Here is a 13,948-nt window from a genome sequence, read left to right as displayed (position 1 = left end):
AAAAAAGAAAAGGAAAAAAAAAGAAATGGTTATGAAGGTACAAATTTTGTTTCGATTATGAAAAAACAAATTTTGTTACATGTTTTCTTTCTTTTTTTTTCTTTTCTTTTGAGACAGGGTCTCTCTCACCCAGGCTGGAGTGCAGTCGGGTGATCATGGTTCACTGAAGCCTCAGTCTCCTAGATTCAGGTGATCCTCCCACCCTGGCCTCCCGAGTAGCTGGGACTACAGGCATGCACCACCATGCCCGGCTAATTTTTTGTATTTTCTGTCGAGATGGGTTTTTGCCATGTTGCCCAGGTTGCTCAAACAATCTGCTTGTCTTGGCCTCCCAAAGTGCTGGGGTATTATAGATGTGAGCCACTGTGCTTGGCTTGCTATGTGTTTTTTACCATTACAAAAACTAAACTAAAAAAAAAAAAAAAGGAAGTGAGAAAATGAGTTTTTTCTAATTAGGAGGTTTTTTAAGATGAAGAAGAAAATAAGTTTTCCGATTGAGTGAACGTACAGGGTAACAGAAAATAGATGAATAAAGACCCACGCTTAGCGTCTTAATTGGCTAGGGCTGCCATAACACAAAGCTACACCTGGATATTTTAAGGAACATAAATTTACCTCCGACAGTTCTGAAGGCTGGAAGTACAGGATTAAGGTTTCAATAGGTTCAGTTGCCCCTGAGGCCTCTCTCCTTGGCTGGCAGATTGCCACCTTCTCACTGTGTCCTCACATGGCACATGGTTGTTTCTCTATTCCCATGTACTCTGGGTATCTCTTCCTTTTTTTTTTTTTTTTTTTTTTTTTTGTGAGACAAGGTCTGATTCTGTTGCCCAGGCTGGAGTGATGCTGTCTCAGCTCACTGCAACCTCTGCCTTCCAGACTCAAGCCATTCTCCCATCTCAGTCTTCCAAGTAGCTGGGACTACAAAAGCACATCAGTGTGCCTGGCTAATTTTTGTGGTTTTTTTGGTAGAGATGGGGTTTTGCCATGTTGCCCAGGCTGGTCTCGAACTCATGAGCTTGAGTGATCCACCTGCCTCAGCCTCCCAAATTGCTGGGATTGCAGGTGTGAGTCACGGCACCCAGGCTTTTCCTCTTCTTCTTCTTTTTTTTTTTTTTTTTTTTTTGAGAAAGAGTCTTGCTCTGTTGCCCAGGCTGGAGTGCAGTGGCATGATCTCAGTTCACTGCAGCCTCCATCTCCTGGGTTCAAGCAATCCTCCTGTCTCAGCCTCCTGAATAGCTGGGGCTACAGGCACATGCCACCACGCCCAGCTAATGTTTGTGTTTTAGTAGATGGGGTTTCACCATATTGGGCAGGATAGTCTCAATCTCTTGACCTTGTGATCCACCCAACTCAGCCTCCCAAACTGCTGGAATTATAGGTGTGAGCCACTGTGCCTGGCCGCCTTTTCCACTTTGTATAAGGACACAGGTCCTAGCTGGGCATGGTGGCTCACGCCTGGAAAAAAAAAAAAAAGGACACAGGTTCTGTTGGATTAGGGTTCCATCCTTATTACCTCTTTAATTTTATTTTTTGAGATAGAGTCTCGCTCTGTCACCCAGGCTGGAGTGCAGTGGCATGACCTTGGCTCACTGCCTCTGCCTCCCAGGTTCAAGCAATTCTCCTGTCTCAGCCTCCTGAGTAGCTGGGACTACAGGCGTGTACCACCACGCCCAGTTAATTTTGTATTTTTAGAAGAGATGGGGTTTCACTGTGTTGGCCAGGCTGGTCTCGAATTCCTGATCTTGTGATCCACCCGATTTGGCCTTCCAAAGTGCTGGGATTATAAGCGTGAGCCGTGGGGCCTGCCTCATTGGCTTCTTTTTCATAGAAATGAAAACAATTAGCTGTGAATCCCAGACTTCACTGCAGGTTTAACACAGAGAGCCTGTGGATCCCCTGATAGCCTCAGCATGATCATCAGAAGGTCACAGCCAAGGTCTGTGGCTCCATATCTGCCTCATCCGTAGGGTTTGACAGAGTAGCTCTGAGCAGCATAGTATTAAACTGTGCCTGAGTTTGTAGTGGATTCTCACTCCTGGTGACAGCTAGACTACATTACAGACATGCTGCTTCTGCTCGTGGCCACAGTCTACAGTAGAGAAGGTATACTTGCTCTGAATTAGACTGAACGCTGCCTAGCAGCTACAGAACAAAGATCAAGACATCCCCTGGGAAGCATCTACCTGGGCTGCTGTCCTTATAGCCTCTTGTATCTGGTTGGAAAAACCTGCTTGTTTTCACATCCTCCAGCCTAGAGGTGAAACTCTGGGGTCTGGGAGTTAGGCTGGTGGTCAGCCCGCTCCGGGGCAATCCTCAGTGCCAGGTCTTTCTGGATCCTTGGTAGAGGGACCAAGTGGGTGAGACCAGGCATGGCCTTTGGGAACAGAGTCTGGCATAAATAAGAAACTACAGAGGGTGGCTAAATCTCCAGAGATTAGAAAACTGGCACCAAGGGTCTTTATCTGGGTTTCACAGGATGCAGCAGAAGGCAGTAAAGGAGCAGTCATCCTGGGTCGTAGGTGATGCCTTGCTGGGTCACACTATGCGGGAATGGAAGACAACACTCAAACTGCTTCTCCTGGGTTATGGTCTCAAAGATATTTCATGCATTAACCTTCAGCTTCTGTTCCTTTTAAGTTGGGCCCAAGAAAAGAGAATTGGATTCAATTATTCTTGTTGGTATCCCCATTCCAAATCATCACACTTCCTCTGCTTCACTTCCTGATTATGAGGCTCCAAATTACTTCACAATCCCATCAGTGAGAAGTGGGACTGCTCTGATAGGTGTAGAAACCCTCCCGGTTCCCTGGCACATGAAGAGGAGAGATGATTGCTTTCCCCGATGCTCAGTTAAGGGACATAATCTCTACAAATATTTGCTCTTCTGTTAAAATCTGCAGCCTTAAAAGACATTGACATTTCTGTGTTCCTTTCACATTTCACCTCCAGTTCACAAAAGAGGCCACAGAGACTCAGAGTCAAGAGAAGTCAGAAAACTGTGATTCTGACACAGAAGCAGCTTTTTATTTCTCTTTTCAGTTTAAAAAACAACATAAGCAGCCGGGCGCGGTGGCTTAAGCCTGTAATCCCAGCACTTTGGGAGGCTGAGGCGGGTGGATCACGAGGTCGAGAGATCGAGACCATCCTGGTCAACATGGTGAAACCCCGTCTCTACTAAAAATACAAAAAACTAGCTGGGCGTGGTGGCGCGTGCCTGTAATCCCAGCTACTTAGGAGGCTGAGGCAGGAGAATTGCCTGAGCCCAGGAGGCGGAGGTTGCAGTGAGCCAAGATCGCGCCATTGCACTCCAGCCTGGGTAACAAGAGCGAAACTCCGTCTCAAAAAAAAAAAAAAAAAAAAAAAATTAGAGAGCGATCCAAGATGGCTGATCACTAGCAGCTCGGGATTGTAGCTCCCAGTGAAAGCGCAAATAATGAGAGGATGCCACACCTTCACATGAATTCTTGTTGCTCACGCACCAGGAGATTCCCAGTGGAGGAGCCCCACGGGTTGCCAGCGCGACTCTTGTGACCAGCGAGGCGGTTTTGCCGGTGCCTCGGAGTGTCGGTTCTTGGTGCAGAGTCAGAAAAGCACCATCAATCTTAACGCCGCTGATTTAGTCGGCGCAGTGAGTTGCTCAGATTTTCAGCGCTGAGAATCAATAAGTTGGATGTCCACTCAGAAACCCAATTACAAAGACGGTAAATACAAAGACCACAGATGGATAAATCTACAACGAAGGGAAGAAAACAGCCAAAAAAGGCCGAGAATACCCAAGATCAGAACGCCTCTCCCTCAGCAGGGGATCACGGTTCCTCATCAGCAACGGAACAAGGCTTGATGGAGAACGAGTGTGTTCCAATTACAGAAGCAGGCTTCAAAATGTGGATAATAAGAAACTTCTGTGAATTAAAAGAACTTGTTCTAACACAATCTAAAGAAACTAAGAACTTTGAAAAAAGATTTGACGAAATGTTAACAAGAATACACTATTTAGAGAGGAATATAAATGAATTGATGGAGCTGAAAAACACAATACGAGAACTTCGTGAAGTATGCACAAGTTTTAACAGCCGAATTGATCAAGCAGAAGAAAGGATATCAGAGGTCGAAGACCAACTCAATGGAATAAAACGAGAAGACAAGATTAGAGAAAAAAGGATAAAAAATAACGAGCCAAGTCTCCAAGAAATATGGGACTATGTGAAAAGACCTCATCTACGCTTGATAGGTGTACCTGAATGTGACGAAGAGAATGAATCCAAGCTGGAAAATACGCTTCAGGACATTATTCGGGAAAATTTTCCCAACCTAGTAAGGCAGGATAATATTCAACTCCAGGTAATACAGAGAACACCACAGAGATATTCCTCAAGAAGAGCAACTCCAAGGCACATAATCGTCAGATTCACCAGGGTTGAAATGAAGGAGAAAATACTAAGGGCAGCCAGAGAGAAAGGTCAGGTTACCCACAAAGGGAAGCCTATCAGACTTACAGCAGATCTCTCGGCAGAAACCCTACAAGCCAGAAGAGAGTGGGGACCAATATTCAACATCCTTAAAGAAAAGAACTTTCAACCCAGAATTTCACATCCAGCCAAACTAAGCTTCACAAGTGAAGGAAAAATAAAGTTTTTTGTGAATAAGCAAGCACTCAGAGATTTCATCACCACCAGGCCTGCTTTACAAGAGCTTCTGAAAGAACCACTACACATAGGAACAAACAGTATCAGCCTTTCTAAAAAAATACCAAAAAAAGCATCAATATAATGAAGAATTTACATCAACTAATGGGCAAAATAGCCAGCTAATATTAAATGGCAGTATTAAACTCACAGATATTATTATTAATTCTAAATTTAAATTGACTAAATCCCCCAATCCAAAGACAGACAGGCAATTTGAATAAAAAACTAAAACCCATCAGTATGCTGCATCCAGACCCATCTCACATTCAAGGATACACAAAGACTTAAAACAAGGGATGGAGAAGGATTCACCAACCAAACAGAGAGCTAAAATAAATAAATAAAAAGCAGAAGTTACAATTAAGCAACAAAGATCAAAAGAAGCAAAGAAGGACATTATATAATGATAAAAGGATCAATGCAACAACAAGAAGAGCTAAAGATCCTAAATATACATGCACCCAATACAGGAATACGCAGACATACAAGACTTATAAAGAGACTTAGAATCCCACATAATAATAGTGGGAGACTTCAACATTAATATTAGACAGATCAATGAGACAGAAAATAAACAACGATATCCAGGACTTGAACTCAGATCTGGAACAAGTAAATGTAATTAACATTTATAGAACTCTCCACTTTAAATATACAAAATATACACTCTTATCAGTACCACATCATATCAACTTAGAAGTTTAAACGAAATGTTGGTTGGCTCCTTGTTTGTTATTCTCTTCCCTCATTTTCTTTCATGTCTCCATTATTAAGGACAATTATAGGTATATATTTAGATTGCATTCTAGCCCGGGCAATAAAGCAATAACCCATCCTCTCTCCCACTTCCTCTTTCTCTTTCTTCCTCTTCTTTATTAAAAGAATAAAAATAGGCCAGGCGCGGTGGCTCAAGCCTGTAATCCCAGCACTTTGGGAGGCCGAGGCGGGTGGATCACGAGGTCAAGAGATCGAGACCATCCTGGTCAACATAGTGAAACCCCGTCTCTACTAAAAATGCAAAAAATTAGCTGGGCATGGTGGCGCATGCCTGTAATCCCAGCTACTCAGGAGGCTGAGGCAGGAGAATTGCCTGAACCCAGGAGGCGGAGGTTGCGGTGAGCCGAGATCGCGCCATTGCACTCCAGCCTGGGTAACAAGAGCGAAACTCCGTCTCAAAAATAAATAAATAAATAAATAAATAAAATTAAATTAAAATAAAAATTAAAAAAATAAATAAAGTCGCATTCCTTTAGCCACTGGTAAGTTGAGGCATCTTCTACAAACATTCTATTTTCCATTTATATTTTGCCTTTAGTAAATGGTCTATTTATATTTGTTACCCATTTTTTTCTTATTTGGTTTTTTAGTTTGCCCCATTATTTAAAAAAAAAAAAAAAATTAGCCAAGTGTGGTGGCACAGGCCTGCACTCCTGGATATATAGGAGGTTGAGGTGGGAGGATTGCTTGAGCCCGGGAGTTGCAGTGAGCTATGATCATGCCACGCTGCACTCCAGCCTTGTACACGTATATGTATGTGTATATGTGTGTGTGTGTGTGCGCGCGCGTGTGTGCGCGTATGTATATTTTATCCATGTAGGTATATGTATACGTATATGTACTGTCTTAGGGATTCCCCAGAGGTTTGGGGTCTCGTAATTTCAGACAGAGTTGGACTCCTTTGCACCTAGTTCCTGCTGTTTCTAATTTGGCACTGTGTCCCTGGAGGCTTACTCCTCTTCTTCTGTTAGTTGTCAGGGGCCACTCCTGGGAACTGAAAGAACTGACATAAAAAATGGGGATACTGGACCCTCCCATTGGCCTATTCCCTTTGGCCATGTGCCTGAGGTGAGTGACATCAGAGGAAACATTAGGCCCTAATGATATGTGGGAATTGGTACCATTTTTAGGAGGCACCAGATGTCTTCTTCCCCTAATTTGTGGGCTAATGTTACCCCTAAACCCAAGATAAAGCCCAATTCCTGGAGTTTGGTTAGATTTGGAAAGTTACTGCTCAGCTGATGAACAAGTTTTATTTGTTTTCCACTGGAATTAGAAAAGTGAAAAATAAGCCGGGTGCGGTGGCTCACGCCTGTAATCCCAGCACTTTGGGAGGCTGAGGCGGGTGGATCACAAGGTCAAGAGGTCGAAGCCATCCTGGTCAACATAGTGAAACCCCGTCTCTACTAAAATACAAAAATCAGCTGGGCATGGTGGCGCGTGCCTGTAATCCCAGCTACTCAGGAGGCTGAGGCAGGAGAATTGCCTGAACCCAGGAGGTGGAGGTTGCGGTGAGCCGAGATCGCGCCATTGCACTCCAGCCTGGGTAACAAGAGCGAAACTTCGTCTCAAAAAAAAGAAAAGAAAAGTGAAAAATAAACCAGGTGCAGTGGCTCACGCCTTTAATCCCAGCATTTTGGGAGGCTGAGATGGGAGGATTGCTTGGGACCAGAAGTTTAAGACCAGTCTGGGAAACATAGTGAAACCCCATCTCTTTTTGTAAGAAAAAAAAGCTTATTTTGAACCCAGGAGTTAAACACTGTGGTGAGCCATGATCCGGCCAGTGTACTCTAGCCAGAGAGACAGAGCAAAACCTGGACTGGACTCTAAAATAAAGAAAAAAAAAAAGGTTGTTCTGATTTTGTCTGATTTGTCCATCTGTCCAGTTTCCCTGGACTCCCACCCAGTATATTCTCCTTTTCAGATGAAGTCTCGCTCTGTCACCCAGTTTGGAGTGGTGCAGTGGTACAATCATGGCTCACTGCAGCCTTGACCTCCCCAGGCTCAGGTGATCCTCCCACCTCAGCCTCCTTGGTAGCTGGGACTTCAGGTGCATACCACCACTCCTGGGTAGTTTTTATATTTTTTGTAGAGATGGGGCTTTTGCCATGTTGCCCAGGATGGTCTAAACTTCTGGGCTCAAGCCATCTACCCACCTTGGCTTCCCAACCAATATATTCTTTTAATAAGAAAAATGGTTTAGGGGCCCCAGAGATCACCAGCTTTTCTGCCTTACCCTTTATCCCCTCAAGAAGATACAGAGGACCATTTCCTCAATTCATATATAGATTTAGGGTAAAGCCTTAGTATAAAAAAGATTTGTCAGTGACTCATGCCTGTAATCCCAACACTCCAGGAGGTCGAGGCAGGCACATCATTCGAGATGAGGAGTTTGAGACCAGCCTGACCAACATGGGGAAACCCTATCTCTACTAAAAATACAAAAAAATTAGCCAGGCGTGGTGGCACATGCCTGTATTCTCAGCTACTTGAGAGGCTGAGGCAGGAGAATCACTTGAACCTGGGAAGCGGAAGTTGCAGTGAGCCGAGATCATGCCATTGCACGACAGAGCAAGACTATGTCTCAAAAAAAAAAAAAAAAAAAAAAAAAAAACCCAAACCCACAAACAAACACAAATTAGCCAGGCATAGTGGTGCCCACCTGTAATCACAGCTACTAGGGAGACTGAGACATGAGAATTGCTTGAACCCAGGAGGTAGAGGTTGCAGTGAGCTGTGATTGTGCCACTGCACTCCAGCCTGGGCAATGGAGTGAGACTGTGTCTCAAGAAAAAAAAGAAAGAAAGAAAAGAAAAAGATACAGGTTCAGTTTGTCAGTATGGGTCAAAGGTGAGGAGGACAAAGTCTGAGCTGGGAAGAGATGAATAAATGTTTGCAAATGTTATGTCCTTCACTGTTTTTGGAAGCCATCAACTTTCTGATTTCCTCATGATTCTGGGAAAAGGCAGGATTAAAAACAGCAACAACAAAACCAAAATTAAAAAAAAAAAACAACCAGCAACAACAACAATAACAATAATAGTAATTCAGGTCATGAAGATACCAAAGCAAATGAGATGTTTGGACTGTCTTTTTCCTCTGGTTTGTTTCTCCTCAAAGTGGGAGGATCACCCACATCCTTTAGGAGTGAAGATGATTGGGAGGTCGGGGACGGATAACACAGGGAGAAATGCCAGATGTGGGTGACGGGGGGATGGAGGCAGCAAACCACATTGCTATGTGTGTACCTATGCAAGAATCCTGCATGATCTGCACATGTACTCCAGAACCTAAAGTACAATTTAAAAAAAAAAAGAGTGAGGAGTAGGTGTGTTCAGGGGCAACTGACGTTTCCAAGGGCTAAGACACTTTCTTTTTTTCTTTTTTTTTTTGAGAAGGAGTTTCGCTCTTGTTACCCAGGCTGGAGTGCAATGGCGCGATCTTGGCTCACCGCAACCTCCGCCTCCTGGGTTCAGGCAATTCTCCTGCCTCAGCTTCCTGAGTAGCTGGGACTACAGGCACGTGCCACCATGCCCAGCTAATTTTTTTGTTTGTTTGTTTTTGTTTTTTTAGTAGAGACGGGATTTCACCATTTTGACCAGGATGGTCTCGATCTCTTAACCTCATGATCCACCCGCCTCAGCCTCCCAAAGTGCTGGGATTACAGGCTTGAGCCACCACTCCCGGCCGGCTAAGACACTTTCTAGCTCTGGCCAGTCTTGGTGTCTGTTTGTTCTGAGCCTTTCTCTACTTCCCAGCCTGAGCACTGCTTCCTTCCACCAGGGCTGCTCTGCTGTCTCCCCACAGTCCAGGCTGTGCTGCTCTTTTGCTGTGTCCTGCTGTCCCTGGTGGCTGCCTTTCCAAAAAATGCCCAGAATGAGACCCCGACCCTCCAGTCGTCTTTCACAGAGACTGGGCATCCATCAAACATGTTCTCTATATTTGGAGAAACTGGAAAGCCAGATTCCTCTCCCAGATCCCGGGACTGGCCAGGATCTTTTACACACAGCCCGTTCCCCAGCCCCTCTGCCTGAGTACCTATCCAACTTGGCTCTGAGGATGGCCCTGGACGAGGTTGGCTACCCGACTGAGGCCCATGTTCTGTTGCTTCAGGTGGGAGGAAAGGATACCACTGAAACCCTCATCCATGACAGTCGAAGAGTTCAACAATAAGAAGGGCAATACCAACATCATTGTGAAGAATCTAGTGGTCCCTCAGGGAAGTGTGAATAAATCAGCACCTAGCTGCCCATCCTGGAAAATGTATGGATGGTGGCAAATATACCCACTGGGGTGGCTGGCGTACCAGTTAGCTCAGATGGTGAGTGAGTTTGCTGAGAAACCATCTCCCACAATGCTTGGTGTCAGTTCAAAGCTTTTGGTATAGATATGACCAAGAACTGCAGGTATGAGTCTTGGGAGCATACTGAAGAATTAGGCAAAAAGTTCAAGAAGCTCCCAAGTTAAGATCAGTTAAAGGTCTAAGGACAGTGACAATATACTCTATCAAATGTTTCACAGCTATTCTGAAGTGCTTTGTGAGGAAAACCATCCAGAAATTAATCCTGGCCCACTTCAGCTATTCAATGCCACATAGGTAACAAGAATCCTTTCCCAGGACTGTGTTCAGGGATGGGACACAGTAAGTAGTTAGAAATGCTGGAGACCACTTAGGACAGATGAATGCTCTTTATTTCATCCCTTCACTTAAAGACAAATGAGACCCGGCCGGGCGCGGTGGCTCAAGCCTGTAATCCCAGCACTTTGGGAGGCCGAAGCGGGTGGATCACGAAGTTGAGAGATCGAGACCATCCTGGTCAACATGGCGAAACCCCATCTCTACTAAAAATACAAAAAACTAGCTGGGCGTGGTGGCACGTGCCTGTAATCCCAGCTACTCAGGAGGCTGAGGCAGGAGAATTGCCTGAGCCCAGGAGGCGGAGGTTGCGGTGAGCCAAGATCGCGCCATTGCACTCCAGCCTGGGTAACAAGAGCGAAACTCCGTCTCAAAAAAAGAAAAAACAAACAAACAAACAAATGAGACCCATGTTAGCCTTGCCCCTCTCCACTTAGTAGGTGTCAGCCCCTTTTTTCTTTTTCTTTTCTTTTCTTTTTTTTGAGATGGAGTTTCGCTCTTGTTACCCAGGCTGGAGTGCAGTGGCGTGATCTCGGCTCACCGCAACCTCTGCCTCTTGGGTTCAAGTGATTCTCCTGCCTCAGCCTCCCAAGTAGCTGGGACTACAGGCATGCACCACCATGCCCAGCTAATTTTTGTATTTTTAGTATAGACGGGGTTTCACCATGTTAACCAGGATGGTCTTGATCTCTTGATCTCGTGATCCACCTGCCTCGGTCTACTAAAGTGCTGGAATTACAGGCATGAGCTGCCGCAGCTGGCTTCTTTCTTTTTTGAGATGGAGTCTTGCTCTGCTACCCAGGCTGCTGCAAGCTCCATCTCCCAGGTTCAAGCGATTCTCCTGCCTCAGCCTCCCAAGTAGCTGGGACTACAGGTGCCCACCACCACACCCAGCTAATTTTTTTGTATTTTTAGTAGAGACGGGGTTTCACCATATTAGCCATGCTGGTCTCAAACTCCTGACATTGCGATCCACCTGCCTTGGCCTCCCAAAGTGCTGGGATTACAGGTGTGAGCCACCGTGCCCAGCCACTAATTTAATTTTTAAATTGAAAAGAGAAATGAGAGAATCATACACATCTCATCTTTCCCAATTCTGAATTTCCCTGGCTCCTATCATGAGCTTAGAGTGGGAACGTGGCAGGGACGTACAGGAGATGTCAAAGATCAGGACTGCAAGTATTGAGGTTGAGTGTGTGACAAGGGCACAAGGTTTGAGCAGCCAGTGTAAATATTTTCAGAGATTACATCCTTCATTGATCATAAGGGAAAGCAAATATCTCCTTTCCTCATGGGACAGAGAACTAGGCAGAACAGGACCGGGGAGCAACCAAACCTACCGAGGCAGTCTCACTTCTCAGTGACTGGACTGTGTGGTAATTTGGGGTCCCTATGTACGGGTGGAAATAAAACAGAAGTCGCTGGCGAGCTGTAAATGGGGGAGACCAAGTGGGAGCAATTGGGGTGCTTCCTAGGCCTTTACCTAAAAAGAACAGAAGCTTGAGGCCAGGCGCAGTAGCTCACACCTGGAAGCCTATCACTTTGGGAGGTGGAAGTGGGAGGATCACTTGAGCCCAAAGTTCAGGCCCAGGCTGGGCAAGATGGCAAAACCGCATCTCTACAAAAAAATTTAAAAATTAGCTAGGCATGGTGGCATGCAGCTGTAGTCTCAGCTACTTGGGAGGCTGAGGCGGGAGGATCCCTTGAGCCCAAGAGTTTAAGGCAGCAGTGATTTGTCATCCCACCACTGCACGCTTCTGTGTAACAGAGCAAGACCCGGTCTCTAAAAATAAAGTATAGAAGCTTGGAAGTAGGTGATGTATGAGGTGTCCCCGTAACTGAGTCTTGGGCTCACCATAGGGAAATAGTTTGTATGTTTCTGATTTCCTCCCTTAAGGGTACTCTGCTCCAGACATGCGTGGCCTCAGATTCATCTTGATACCAGTTGAACTGCTACTTTGCTACCTCCTGCTGCACCCTGTGGATGCCACTTCATATGGAAAGGAGACAAATGTCTTGATGCACCCTCCCTTGTCCTTGGAATCCCAGACACCTTCCTCAGACCCCTTGTCCTGCCAATTTCTGCAGCCAAAGTCACTGCCTGGTTTCAGCCACATGGCCCCTCTACCCAAGTTCTTGGTAAGCCTGGCTCTAAGGAATGCCCTGGAGGAAGCTGGTTGCCAGGCTGATGTTTGGGCTCTACAGCTTCAGCTCTACCGCCAGGGTGGTGTGAATGCGACACAGGTCCTCATCCAGTATCTTCAAGGGCTCCAGAAAGGCAGAAGTGCAGAGAGGAACGTGTCAGTGGACGCCCTGGCCTCTGCTCTGCAGCTGTTAGCCAGGGAGCAGCCAGGCACAGGAAGGGTCCGGCGCTACCTCCCGACAGAAGACTGTGAGAATGAGAAGGAGCAAGATGTGCACAATGTCGTCCAGCTGCTGCCAGGAGTAGGAACATTCTACAACCTGGGCACAGCCTTGTATTATGCTACTCAAAACTGCTTGGGCAAGGCCAAGGAACGAGGCCGAGATGGGGCCATAGATCTGGGATATGACCTTCTGATGACCATGGCTGGGATGTCAGGGGGGCCTATGGGTCTAGTGGTCAGTGCTGCACTTAAACCTGCATTAAAGGCTGGGGTTCAGCAGTTGATCCAGTATTATCAAGATCGTAATGAGGAAAACATCTCTCAGCCAGAGACCACTAAGGAGGGTTTGAGGGGCATCTCAGATGTGAGTGTCTTGGAAGAAACAACTACCCTGACTTCTTTCACGTCAAAAGTAGTAAGTTCAGCTCCCTACTGGGGACGGGTCATAATCAAGAGCTATGACTTAGATCCTGGGGCTGGGAGTCTTGGGATATAAAGAAGGTGGTAACCATAGAACTAATAAAACTAGTATCTTGACATGTCTTCAAAATCTTAATCTCTTATTTTTCCAGGAGGAAGGCAGTACAGTGAAAGGTAGAAACGTAAATGTTTGGGGGTTGAAGTCAGAGGGTTTGGTTTTGAATCAAGGCTCCACTTGATAGTGCCTGGTAATCACTGACAAGTAACTTCTTTCTTGAACTAAGATCAATTTTTAAATTTCTAAATGAGTGAGAATAATTTTAACCTCAATGAGTTGCCATGTAAATTTAAAATGATAAAAGAATCAAAAGAGATTATCACAGTACTCTCAATAAATAGCTATTAGCCAGGTGCGCTGGCTCACGTCTGTAATTCCAGCACTGAGAGACCGAGGCGGGAGGATCACTTGAACCCAGCAGTTCAAGACCAGCCTGGGCAACATGGCGAAACCACATCTCTACAATAAATAAAAAAAATTATCCTGGCGGAGTGATGCACGCTTGTAGTCCCAGCTACCTGGGAGGCTGAGCCGGGAGAATCACCTGAGCACGAAAGGTCGAGGCTGCAGTGAGCCAAGATCTTGCCACTGCACTCCAGACTGGGTGACAGAGCGAGACCACGTCTCAAAAAATTAAAAAATTATTTAAAAAAATATCGTCGGCCGGGCGTGGTGGCTCACGCCTGTAATCCAAGCATTTTAGTGGCCAAGGAGGGCGGATCACCTGAGGTCGGGAGTTCAAGACCAGCCTGACCAACATGGTGAAACCCCGTCTTTAAAAAAGAAAAAAAAAAAATTATAAAAAAAGAAAAAATATTGTTTTCATTACCTCAGCCCTCCTCTTCCTATCCCAAGACGTCGATATTCCGGTCCCACCCCTTCCCATGGGGCCCTTGGCGTCTCCAGGGTCCTCAAGCTAGTTTCGCTTCCGTGGCCCAGGCGCGGGTTCTCGAAAATCAGCTGTTTCAGTCTTGGGCGTCCACTAATTGGACTCCTTCCCTCG

At 45.7% G+C, this 13,948-nt stretch overlaps 1 protein-coding gene across 2 annotated transcripts; it reads left to right on the top strand.

Annotated features, from left to right (window-relative positions):
- The first annotated feature begins 11,348 nt into the window (after window positions 1-11,348).
- Window positions 11,349-13,017, top strand: APOF (apolipoprotein F). Of its 2 annotated transcripts, none has more exons than XM_003939327.3 (2): window positions 11,349-11,477; window positions 11,999-13,017. In XM_003939327.3, the coding sequence occupies exons 1-2, from the start codon at window positions 11,393-11,395 to the stop codon at window positions 12,961-12,963; spliced, it is 1,050 nt and encodes a 349-aa protein (XP_003939376.1). In that variant the 5' UTR covers window positions 11,349-11,392; the 3' UTR covers window positions 12,964-13,017. The 2 variants fall into 2 exon arrangements, with proteins under 2 accessions (XP_003939376.1, XP_010348276.1); XM_010349974.2 differs by having other exon boundaries at window positions 11,395-11,477; window positions 11,970-13,017.
- Window positions 13,018-13,948: the final 931 nt, after the last annotated feature.

This window comes from Saimiri boliviensis, chromosome 7 (assembly GCF_048565385.1).
Source record: "Saimiri boliviensis isolate mSaiBol1 chromosome 7, mSaiBol1.pri, whole genome shotgun sequence".
Classification (NCBI taxonomy): domain Eukaryota; kingdom Metazoa; phylum Chordata; class Mammalia; order Primates; family Cebidae; genus Saimiri; species Saimiri boliviensis.
This window is presented reverse-complemented; position numbering and strand designations above follow the sequence as displayed.

Excerpts from the sequence above, each read along its gene's own strand:
- APOF (XM_003939327.3), top strand. The coding sequence starts at position 11,393 with ATGGGACAGAGAACTAGGCAGAACAGGACCGGGGAGCAACCAAACCTA. Across the intron at positions 11,478-11,998 it reads CTCAGTGACTGGACTGTGTG|GGTACTCTGCTCCAGACATG; the intron begins GTAATTTGGGGT and ends TCCTCCCTTAAG.